At 53.4% G+C, this 12,189-nt stretch overlaps 1 protein-coding gene across 9 annotated transcripts in view; it reads right to left on the reverse strand.

Annotated features, from left to right (window-relative positions):
- Positions 1-12,189, reverse strand: part of PTPRS (protein tyrosine phosphatase receptor type S) — a 156,024-nt gene that overhangs the window by 94,831 nt on the left and 49,004 nt on the right. For all 9 annotated transcript variants that reach the window (XM_068420469.1, XM_068420467.1, XM_068420468.1 and 6 more), the window contains exon 2: positions 874-1,041. In XM_068420469.1, the coding sequence (XP_068276570.1) occupies positions 874-961 (88 nt within the window). In that variant the 5' untranslated portion in view covers positions 962-1,041. The remainder of the gene's footprint in view (positions 1-873; positions 1,042-12,189) is intronic.

Raw genomic sequence — 12,189 nt, forward strand, 5'->3', positions numbered from 1 at the left:
AGAGAAGAGTGAAAGCACTGTTCAAAAAAATCTCCCAGCAACAAAAGGTCGAGGATCCATTCAATCCCCGGTGACCGCGTCACTTTAATAAACCCTGATAACGAAGCGATTACATTAAAAGCTGTCAAGGGCTACGCTGACCAGAGCAGCCCTCTCACCAGCTTCAAGCAGCTTTGCTGGGGAGCAAAAAAAAAAAAAAAGTCATAATTCAATCAGCTTGGAAGAGTCTAGTCGCCACTGATCCCGAGCGATCGGCCTTCATGTCCAAGGAACATTACATTCAAGTCACTGAAGTTTTTAGCTTTTTTTTTTTCCTCCCCCTTTTCATTTTTTAAAGCAAGAATTGAAAGGCAGCGAAGATAAAAACTGCTAAACTGGAACTGGTTCACTCAGGGGAAGGAGAAACATAATACTCTTTCTTCAGATGCTGCTTTGAATCCAGCCCCAGCGAGTAACATGACAACGGTCACCAGTGTCTGACAGATGCCTGAAAGGCAAGAGCAGGAGAGGACAGTACGGGTGAGCTGGGTGGAGACGGGGCCGGGAGAAGGGCTCTGGCAGGAGCTGTCGGGCAGTTCCCTCCTCTCCAGCTCTTTGGCAGTCTTAGGGGCAACCCAGGATTCAAAGCAGGCTGCGAGGACCTGGCTGCCCTGCGTGTCCCTCTGAGGCGGGACTGGGAGGGCACGGGTGGAAAGCTAAAGATGTTGGAAAATTAAGACACATGATCAGCTACTGAGCACTTCTTTAACACTACAAAGGAGAGGGGGATACATTTGTGGGCTCTAAGCACTAAAGCCTGCTCCTGCTGTCCTTCTCCAGGGGAGGTGAAGCAAGGGTGAAAAAAGGGGGCAGGGGGACAGCAGAGTCACTTACTTTCAGCTACGCAGCCTATCAGCAGCATGGAGAAGAGGTTCACGAGGGAGACCAGCGAAGACATCCCAGGGCTGGGAAGGATCCTCATCCTCTGCAACAGCCTTCAGCCCCAGCCGGGAAGGCTCCGGGTCAGCAGGACTCACAGCGTCTCCCCAGCGTCGTCAGCACCTGTGGATGCACAAAGGCAAAGGGGAGAGCACTCAGAGAGAGGCAGGAGGGCGGCCGACATCGCCGAGGGAGGGGGCAGCCGAAGGGAGCCCGGAGAGGCAGCGGGGTCCCGAGAAGGCAGTCGCTGTGCACAGTCCCTGCGGGGAGGCCGGGCAGCCCTTCGCCTTGATGCCACCAAGGACTCGGCCAGCTCCATCGCCACGCGGTGCTGGGGGCTCGAGGCCGGCCTGCTCCCGCGGCAGGTAACGGCGAATTTCCGCGCACGCACTCACACAAAGGGAGGGAACGGCGCAGGAGAGAGAAGCGTAATCGGGAGGCACCAACCGCGCAGAGCCCGTGTTTAAAGTTTAACGCCCGTCAGCTCCCCTCCCCTCCGCAGCACGGGAGGAAGGCAGTGCTGGCCGAGCAGCACACGAGCAACGAGCTGTGAAGGGATCTGACCCGACAGGGCCCAGGGACCCTCTTAAAGGGCTGTTTTTCCACAAAAGCGCAGGGCGGGCAAAGAAAAACTGAAACCTCACGCACAAAAAACCCAGGAAGGAAGAAGAAAAATCCCTCACGTGAGGGAAGATGAAGCAGCAGATGTGTCCCGTGTCCCCTTTTGTTGGCTGAGGATCCTGCGGCTGGTGGAGGGGTTTCTCTCCCGCCCACGCAGGCTCTGTGCTGCGCAGCGCTCACCCCAGCACAGCGAGCCTGAACCGTAGCCCTGGAATCAGCCGAGGTGTCCCAGAGCCCCTCTTGCAAGGCAAATGCACGCTGGCAAGTCTCCCAGGCTTCTTACCATGGCGGGGATTACAGCAGCTATTCTGCACGTCTGAGAGTCCCTACCCCGCTTGGTGCCTCAGTTTCCCCACCTGCAACATACAGAGGAACTGTGTAACTGAGCCAACACAAAAGTGGAGGAGACAAAGCCTGGAGCAGGGGGTACCGTTGCTGATCCTGACGGAGCAAACGGCACAGCAAGCAAGCACAACCTCCGAAGGACGCCGCAGAGATTTTCTCCTGACCGCTTCTGCCCCGGCCGTGGCAGAAGGCGGCTGCAGGACCGCACCGGCACATCAGCACGGCTGCGGCCGGGGAGAGCAAGCTCAGCCCCAGCCTGCTCCCCTGCCCTGCCGGCACATTTCCACGGAGACAACCCCTGGCTCCAAACAGAGCTGCCTGCTTACAGCTTTATCCTGAGCCCTTTGCAAAGCTGGAATGGCATTAAGGGAGCCGCAGCCTTAGCAACTACCCCAGCCCTGTGTGCCAACACTGGTAAACGCTTCCTCCAGTGAGAGAGGCGAGCTTTGCCCCAGACGGGCTGAAAATAGAGTGAAAACTGCAGCCACCGCCTCCTCGTAGGGTCGGCAGCTGAGAGGTTCCTCCCTTAGACAGACTCTGAGCACCAGGATAATGGGCCAGAGTTGTGTGAAGGACGCTCTCAGATCTGTACAGATTCCTTCCTGCTATCAGTTACCCCAATTAAAAATCAAAACCAGGGTTTAACACCTTTTGGAGAGAAGCCAGGTAGGAGATATTGTACAGTGATCAAAGGCTTTAAAAGGGGATAGTGAGGTTGCTAAAGCTTTCTGATACACATCAGGGTATGAGACCATCGGGACAGGCAGTGTGAAGGGGCATTTTAATCTTTTTCTGTCCCATTAACTCTCCAAGGCTGAACTGTACAGAATTAAAAGAAAAGCCAGGATAAACAAGAAGTCCCCACATGTATTCAGCCCTAAAGAGCAACTTTTCAGAGAGAAGCTTTGGACTTGCACTTTGAGGATTACAAAGCCTCTGCTGTGTGCTCCGTGCTAGTCTAGAGCCATCGTGCTTCAGTGCTGGCTTGGGAAAACCGAGCATAAAAAAAAAAGAGAGAAAAAATCTGGATTATACCACTGGGAATCTCTTCAAATGTTTGTTCTAGATGCGCTTACAGAAACACACAGAGGCTCCAGCCAGACTTAACGCGGGGTTTGCAGGGTTCCAGGGCGCAGGACAACGCGTTGGGGTTTCTTTTGTTGTTGTCAGAGGCGAGCAGAGACCGGGAACATTATGAATAGCTGCGATGGTTAACTGTTAATTAAACTGGGGATGTGGTATCAATGCCAGCACAACAAATGGAACGGAGCTGCTGTTCGCTGGCTCCCCCTTCTCCCTGCTTCAGTCATGCAGCTCCTAGTTCCCATCAGCGAGGCCAGAGGGGGAGAGGGCAGGAGTTGGAGAGAGCGACCATCCTCCCAACCATTTGAGTTCTCTATATTAAAAAAAAACAGGGCTAGCTCAGCCAGCATTTCAGAAACTCTTGTTTTTCTTTATCAAAGCAATATTCCTCCCCACGGTCCCAGTAAATGCCACCAAACACCTCCTTGAGCCTTGTCTGCTCTCCAACTGCGGCACCAGCGACCTTCCACAGCTCAGGGCAGCCCAGGACCGAAGCCCCCAAAGACCCCCGTGATGGAGCTGAACGCAGGCATGGCAGGGAAATGTTCTGCCTCCTCCAAAGAGAGGAGCCCGGCAGCTCCACTCTCCCACATCTTGCATGGCTTTTCATGCCATATAATGGGCTCCGATAGAGAAGGTCTGGTAAAGGGAACACAGCAACAGCTCCAGGATTAGAGAAGGAGATGCCAGAGGGTGACACTTCCGCTCCGGTGCTAATGTGCTTCCCGAGCCCTTGACGGAGACACAAAGTGCTGGCAGAGATATTAGGACATGTCAACTTCAATCCAGCAACTCATCCTTCAGAGCAGGTACGTCACTGGCTGTCTCGCCCTGGATACGGGATTTTCAGGACAGCAAGATGTGCACCCACCTGGTTCCCCCGCGGATACCAAGGAGAGGCTGGGGCAGGAGTTTGCTCTGCTCTCGTGGTAGCACCTTGGCAATAGGGAGCCTGGAAACAGACTCTTATCCACTGCACGATTCCTGCCTACAATGCAGAACACGCAACATTTGGAAACCCAGCTACCACGCAGCAAGGCTCTCCTGCCCTCCCGGCAGTGCTGAATTCAAGTGGGAATTGCTTTGATGAATGCTCAGATCACAAGGGTTTCATCACCCGTCCTCTCCCCTCCCCTGCAGGTGCACAGCTTACCTTGGCTATGCTCTTTGAAGCAGGTCTGCATCGCTCCGCCTGCCCGGCTGCTCAGCGCCCAGCCAAGCTCCTGGCACCACACAAGTAAACATCATGGCAGTTTTCCTGGGCTGCTCCACGGACCTGCAAACCCTCACTAAATTCTCTGGCACGGGACCTCCCGCAACACAAGCAAACCACCTAATAGACCTCAATCCTTGCTAAAGCATGCAATTAAGTGAAGCCACGGCCCCCAGTGGGGTCAGATTTTGTTAGATACGGTCACGTTTCAGGAATAAGATTAATTCTTACAGTAAAAGAGCTCCTGTACGGCATTCCTATGCACTGCCTGATCTCTACCTCTAAGAACATACATGTGTGCATCTTGTAAGCACTGAAGAGTATTATTAAAAATAATAAAACAGAGAAACGTTTGCAAGAAGCAGCTTCCCACTGTGGCTCCTCCAGCCAGCACCGAGCTAGGGATCTCCAGGGACCCAAGGGTGCTAGGCACAAAGGGTAAAACGCCCCGAAGCACCTACATTTCTTAAGAGCTTAAGTTCCATTGAGAGTCAACGGGACTTAACCTAAGCCGCTAAGATGCTTTTGAAGATTTTCCTCCCAGCAGCTCCCATTTCAGAGGGTGCTGGACACCTAATTCCCTTAAGCTACTCTGGGTATGCGAGGGGATAGAGGAGGAGGGGGCTTTATCTACAGAGCAGTTTGGTTAGCTCGGTCCCCGCTGCTGAAAGAGGGAGCCTGTGGGAAATGCTGCTAAAATGCTGTGGGATGGGGCAGAGCTATGCAGGTCTTTTGTCATATGTTACTTTTCCTTAGCCCCCATGTAGCCAGTGATCGAAATATTTGCTCTGCATTTAAAAAAAATCCAGGAGGGAGAGACCATGCTTTCATTTCAGATTCGTTAGAATATAACAGAAATTTCACACAAAAAAAAGCATTTGAGCTTCTCTTCTGTTTCACTTGTATGTGAAAAGGAAAAGGTGATTTTAAAGAAATTCTCTGCAAAAAGTTCCACACAGATCTAGCGCATGATTAAACATCTTCATTTTCAGTAGCTGCTGAGGCAGAATTACTCCCATTAGACATATCAATCGAAGCAAACACCTTGCAGGCAGAGGGCTGCACTGAGGTCTCTTTTCCTTCCAGCAGCACCAGCTTAGTTTGTGCTGCGTATTAACTAAGGTCAGTGGGTCACTTCATTTCCTCCCAGCAACCTCGTTAAAGAAAGAAAGAAAAGCTTTTAGCACAACCACTAGCTCATTTGTCACCTCCCCTGGGGAGGGGAGAAATGAAATTTAAATTCGCCACCCCACATTTCTGTCTTGCTCCTATCTAACACCCTGCCCTTGGCAAACCCAACCCCACCAGGGCTGGGACGGGGATGCCAGCGCTGGTGGCTCGTGCGATGGGGGCAGCTGCCTGCTTGGACCTGGCCCAGGACCCCACCGTGGGACTTTCCCCGTGGCTGCTGGGGAGCAAGGAGATGCCAACGGGCAATGCTGTCCCTGGAAGCCTGTGCAGCCCATGTCTCCACGCTCAGGTTGCTTTGCTGGCAAGTATTAGCCTCTTTTCCTGGGGAAACAGAGCAGGAAGACATGAGCTTCAAAGTATGTGTTTCTGATGCTCATTCCCCCTCCCCACCCGCTAACATGCTGACCAGCTAAGCCCTGTTTAACAGGGTGGGAGAGACCACAGCCGTCGTAGCCTCCTGTGAGGCACTTGAAAGCCAGTGTCGGGGCAGAGAGGGAGATGCTGCTGGTGCCTTCGCTTGGAAAGCAGCCACTCGACCTCACATCTTGGTTAGACAGGAAAGACTCCGAGGAAGCTCACCCAGAGAGCCGGACACGCACACAACAGCACCGCCGCTGCTGCTCAGCTCAGGGGAGAGGAAAAACCAAAACAAAGCTGCCAGCCACAAAAGCAAAATGCTAAAAGTCCCAGCAAGACCCAGTGCCAGAACCCCGCACATCCTTCCCCCACAACACGGAGTCTCCTGACGCTGGGCAGACCTCCCTGCACGCGCCGAACCACGCTCTCCAGGCCAGCAAAGCCCCCAACACGACTCTGCCCTCTGGGCCACTGTATCTTGGTAAAGATGCCCTGGAGATGCTGGAGCCTGTTGCTGCTCAGAGTACCAGTCCCTGCTGGGGTGCAGGGGACTGCCGTGCTCCTGTCTCCCACCGGACCCCCCTTCCCCGCAGCGCTTCAATACACCTTAATAAAACAAATACAAGCCCCGTCCACCAGGAAAGCTCACCTCAAGAATAGCTGGTGGCTTTGGATGCCCAGCTCCAAGGGCTGTGCAGAAAGGATTGATTTCAAATGACGCATGATCCTACCCGAAAAACGAGGTGTTGGAGTATTTCCAAGCCAGTCCCTTCCCCTCTGAAGCTGCTGGACTCAGTTCCTCCTCTACACTTGAACGCAACTCCCCAATCCACTCCAAAATGCAGGCCCGTGGTGTTGGCAAACAATTGGAGCAGCCAGTAGAGATCCTTCAGAGCTAAGCATGACTGCTTATCTATGAGGGAATAACTTAGATCTTAAAAAAAATATTTACAAGAAAGAGGCAGAGTATTATCTTCCACGGGGAAACAAACACAGATGGAGAGAAAAAGAGCTTTGATCAGGACTGTCACGGTCCTATACGCTGCTTTTCATCCCCAGATCTCCAAGTGCTTTAATATGACAGTATTATCCCTTTTTATAGTGTGGAAAACCAGAAGAAACTGCACACTAAGACAGTGCTCTGAGCATGAAGTCATCCTGCCTCTCGCTGCGTTTGCACGCACACACACACACTCTTTTTCTTTCTCCCTGTGGCATTTCTGGTCCCCCCATGCACACAGAGCGCCCAGCACTGTCCCCAAGCAATAGGCACGAAGGGCATTTTGGGGTGCAGCAGGGTGGGTGTTGCAAGAGATGCTGCTCCCTGCCCAGGGGCACGATGGCACGGCAAGGGTTAAGCCGTGGTCACTGCAGCAGAAATGAGACAGGAGAGCTCTGAGTTGGGTTCTCATCGTCAGGAGGAATTAATTTCCCCTCACCATGTTCCCCGCAGTGACAGCTCTGACAAGTGGTGATGTCTCTGCGGTGGCCGGGAGGTGTCCAGCAGGTGCAGGCAGCACTGACCGGGGCAGAGGGGACATCGCTGATGCCAGAGGCAACCGGCAGCGAGGGGACGAGGAGGAGGAGGAGGAGAAGGAGGAGGAAGCACAGGTCCCCTGCCCAGGCTGCACTCTTGTTAAGTCCAAGCCCACCCATGCTGTGGGGGGCCTGTGTCGGTGGCAGCACCACAGCATCGCCTGTGAGTGGGAGACAGTGCTGGCGTGACCAGAAATCCCAGGAGCACCCTCCCAGACCCCACGCAGAGCTGGGCTGAGGACGTGGCTTCTCCTCCACCTCTGTGCACGCAAGGCAGGGCCTGGGCTCTCCTCTGGGATACACAAAGGCACGAGGCAGGGAAGAATCTGACCCAGGACCACGTTCCCCTCTGCTCCATCCCCTTCCCCTCTGCTCCATCCCCTTCCCCTCTGCTCCATCCCCTTCCCCTCTGCTCCATCCCCTTCCCCTTGCTCACACACAAACACACACCATCCTTCAGCATTTACCAACAAACCATCGCAGATCGCCGCCGAGCGCCTGACAGCATCAGCGATCATCGACAACTACATTTCCTTGCGATTCAGGGTAATACTTTGCGCTTCTTTTTTTCAGGCCTCCGAGCTTTATTTATTTATTTAGGAAGTCATTCATCATTAGCCCCAGCTCGGCTGCCTGACAGACTGGGAGTTCCTTGGGGCACAGACTGCATCTCGTCTCCGCGCTCGCCACGCGCACGCCGACAGCGCTGGGTAAATAATCGTCCATCAGCCTCATCTCACGGCGTCCTCAGCACACGCACCAGCCAGCCTCCGCAAGGGGAATAAACATCATCTTCTGTGAGAAAATAATGCTAAAATCACCAACACCCCCCTCCCAAAGCACCCGCACCCCGAGCCTGAAGGAAGGCAGATGGGTGACGTCGGGTTACTGCAACGTGCTCAAGACCAGTGGGGAAACGCAGGGCAGCAAAGGAGCACACACCCAGCACCAAGTCGCTGTGGCCTTCGGGACACCCGACTAAGATGACATATGATTTAAAAAACTACAAAAATCTTTTTTTCTTTGGCCCAAATGTTTTCAGTAGGTACAGATTCCTGAACAAGCCTGAAGAAAGGGGATATATGCCCACTTCTGACCTACAGCAAATGCACCAGGCTGCAGTTCCTTCATACACACCATCCTCGCAAGAGACTTGGCATCATTTATAGTCACGTTGGTCACCAGCAATCTGCAGGTCTGTGTCCCGTTACACAAGTTCTCACTCCAAAATTCTTGCACTAACACCTCTCCCCATCACAGCCACCCCTTCTCCAACCTGGGCAATGCAGCCACAACGACCATCGGACCTTGGCCAAACCAGAGATATCAAGCACCACTCAAACAATGCAAAGGAAAAAAGAAAAAAACTCAACAAAGAGCCCAACCAAACAACAGCCCATCACCAGCAAAACTGCAACAGCTTTTCTCGTGCCTGGAGTCCAAACTAAGAAAAAGCATTTTTCCACCCCAGATCAAATGCAGGTTCAGACTGGTGCTCCACCTTCCTGGGGAGGACAGACAACCACCCAGTGCAGGCACCCCCGTGCCACCAGCATCGCCACAGGGAGGGGAGTGCTAACACCCCCGGCTTCATCCACATTTTGCACCACTCCTTTTTTTCCCCAGGTAGACACGGTCCCCAAAAACATGAGCTATGATAGAAATAACCCAAAAAATCCCCAAACCACACGCACGCACACCTCAGGCCAAAACCAAACCCCAAAACTCTCTCCAAACACAACACCCTGGAGAATTTCAGCTGACTGCTACAGACCCAGGCAAAGACCTCGCTCCCTCACACCCCACCGAACCCAGAGAGGCTCCCGTTGAGTAACAGAAAATTGGTCTGCATTTACACTAAGACAGAGGAAAACTTAACCCCCTGCTTAACATTTTTAGGGTCCCCCATAGCCCAGAGATGCAGAGAGACTGCCCTTGCTTCCTCATTCAGGAAGAGGCAATTAAAGCCCAGAGGCTGGAACAGCTCAAGCCCACATACAGGCAAGCCAAAAGCCTTGGGAAACAAAAAAAAAAGGAAAGAAATACTTTTCCTTCTATGGCCTGTACATGACACGACCACTCCTGTCTGCAGATCTCTGGGTAGCCAGGCTGGGCGATGACACGGGAGTGCTGGGGTCCCTGTGCGAGGACGGAGCTGCTGCACACACTCCGCTTATCAGCAAAAAAACAAATGAGAAGAAATAAAAGTAGTGAAGCAAACACGCAAAGTTTAGCCTGATTACTATGTGGTGGTAAATGAAAATCATTGTGGCAACAGTGCAGGTGATGATGTGTTTTGTTTCACAGAATCACAGAATCAATGAGGTTGGAAGAGTCCTCTGGGCTCATCGAGTCCAACCATTGCCCTGACACCACCATGTCAACTAGACCAGGGCACTAAGTGCCGTGTCCAGTCTTGTCTTAAACACCTCCAGAGATGGTGACTCCACCACCTCCCTGGGCAGCCCCTTCCAATGGCTAATGACCCTTGCTGAGAAGAAATGCTTCCTAATGTCCAACCTGAACCTCCCCTGGTGAAGCTTGAGGCTGTGTCTTCTTGTCCTGTCACTGGTTGCCTGGGAGAAGAGGCTGACTCCCACTGCGCTACAACCTCCCTTCAGGTAGTTGTAGACTGCACTAAGGCCACCTCTGAGCCTCCTCTTCTCCAGGCTAAACACCCCCAGCTCCCTCAGCCGTTCCTCGGAGGTCAGACCCTCCAGACCCTTCACCAGCTTGGTCGCCCTCCTCTGGACTCATTTCCTCACACCCCATGAAAAGGGTACAGTTGTGCTTCAGCTGGGAAGGGCTGGAAGCGGCGGTGGGCACAGGAGGGTGAGTCTGGCTGCTCCCACAGCACAATGTACCAGCAAATCCCCCAGCGAGGACGGGGATCCTGCGCCGCGCTAAGAAGGATAGAGAGGCTGGTCCGTCTTCGTCTGTACCGCAGAGCTGGCTTCGCCGCCACGGCTTGCAGCCTGCTGATTAGTGATCAGCAAGTAAAGCTAATCAAGGTTATTAGTAACCGCCGTCTTCCCTGGCTTTCGCGGCAGCCTGCTCGGGAGGACGCTCACCCAACCCCTGTGTGCTGGGGACGCTCCACCTTGCCACAAGGACTGGCCAGCACACAGGGCAACGTGGCTCCCACAGCCACAGGCCCATCGACGCCTCCATATGTGTTTTTTCCACCCCATGCCGTGAACAAGACCAACACAAAGGCCCAGTGCTCCCCTTGACACAGGGATGTCATTCCCAGTCCTCCCCTCTCTCTAGTTCAACCTGCCTTTTCCTTCAGCATCTCTCCCCGCACCGTTTCCTTACCAGGCGCTCCAGCCCTGCCAGCCAACACAGGGGGTTAAACTCCACAAAGAGGATTTGGGTTTGAGCTTGCAAGACAGAAGATGAGCAAATCCCATCCCTGGCTCTGGCAGGAATCCTGTGTCTCAGACCCACCAGCCAGGGGAGATTAAGAAAGGAGGAGAGAAAGAAAAAAAACCCCATCCATCACTCACTGCCATGATCTCATCTAAATTTAAGAGCTAAGCTGGGAGGATGCTAGGTCACTGCTTGGGCTGGGGGAGCCCTGCAGACCAGCAGACACCAGAGCAGACTGGGTAGCCCTAGGCTGCGGTGCTCAAGGTCAGCAACAGGGCTAGGAAGCCGCATCCATGCTCCATGCTTGCTCTCTCTCTGATTTAATTCTGGCCTGTCTGTCTAGGGAAGCCTCTGGCTCTTGTCACATCCTTGCAGAGAGTCCCAGCCGTAGCGGGTGCCTCCAGGAGTCACCTCAATGCCGTGAATGAAGCCCCACAAAACAGACCAGCTTGCAGCAACGGCCTGAAGCCAGGAATGCTCTGAGCTGAGCTGAGCAGCTTGGCCAGGCAGGGCTTTGCTGCAGTTCTCATCTTCCATACGAGATGCACAATTAAGAGGCTGCTAAATAAGCTGAAATTGGGAGTAACGTCATCCTCGCGATACTCCAGCTCCTGCCTGACAGCCTGAGCTTGCCCTGCTGGGTTACTTCTATTAAATACCATTTTCCTCCCTTCCTGCTCTGAGCAGCTGTAGCAGCGCGGTCCTGCCAGGCTAACAGCCATCCCACCCCACAGACAGCTGCATCTCATTGGTTACGATACAGCAACCCACCCACAGCCTGTCCACACCGGGGATGCATCAGAGGCGGCTTAAAACATTTATAAGCGTTCTGAGATTGCTAATACCCCTCCTAGAGCAGGCTGGAGGAAAGGAGCTCGCGAGAGGACCCTGGGAGGACCTACCCATTACCCAGGATTCAAAAGCCTCCACCTGGTAGGCACGTCATTTTATATTACACTTTAAACCAACATGAGGGGTTTTTTGACAAGCTGGTGAGATCATCTCAGTGTCTTTGTTACCAGTCGATCCTCACAAAGACCAGGCAAAGAGATTTTTCTGAGTAGGCTGGCTGAGTGCTCACGACAACGCATGCACCCCCATGAGAAGGGGACAATGAATTAAACATGCAATAACATTTACTCGGCAGGTGAAGACCATCAGCACGCAACGGGCTAAGCCTGGCCAGGGAGAAGGATGCTTTTTGTCCTCCATTTTCAGCAGGGCAGGAAGAGCACTGCCTCATAAAGCAGATTCTTTCGCTCTTTGATGAGCGCGGCTGCGGGAAGCTTGCCAGAGCCCGCGACCCCTCTGCCCGCCCGGCCAGCGCGAGCTCTCGGTAATGACTTGTCCATCCTCGGAGGCACCGAGCCAAACAGGAACGGGGCCAACAACAAATCTCTCCTTCGGATGCTCAGGAGCCACCATATTGCAGAAAATGCTTTTATTCTCACTGCACCATCTGGAGTCACCGGGAAACGCAACTTTTTTGTCCCCATCAATTACCGAAGGGAGAAATCGGCCGTCCCCTGAAAGGCAAAACTTTCCCCTTTCTC

The sequence above is a fragment of the Nyctibius grandis genome, chromosome 31 (assembly GCF_013368605.1).
Source record: "Nyctibius grandis isolate bNycGra1 chromosome 31, bNycGra1.pri, whole genome shotgun sequence".
NCBI classification, from domain to species: domain Eukaryota; kingdom Metazoa; phylum Chordata; class Aves; order Nyctibiiformes; family Nyctibiidae; genus Nyctibius; species Nyctibius grandis.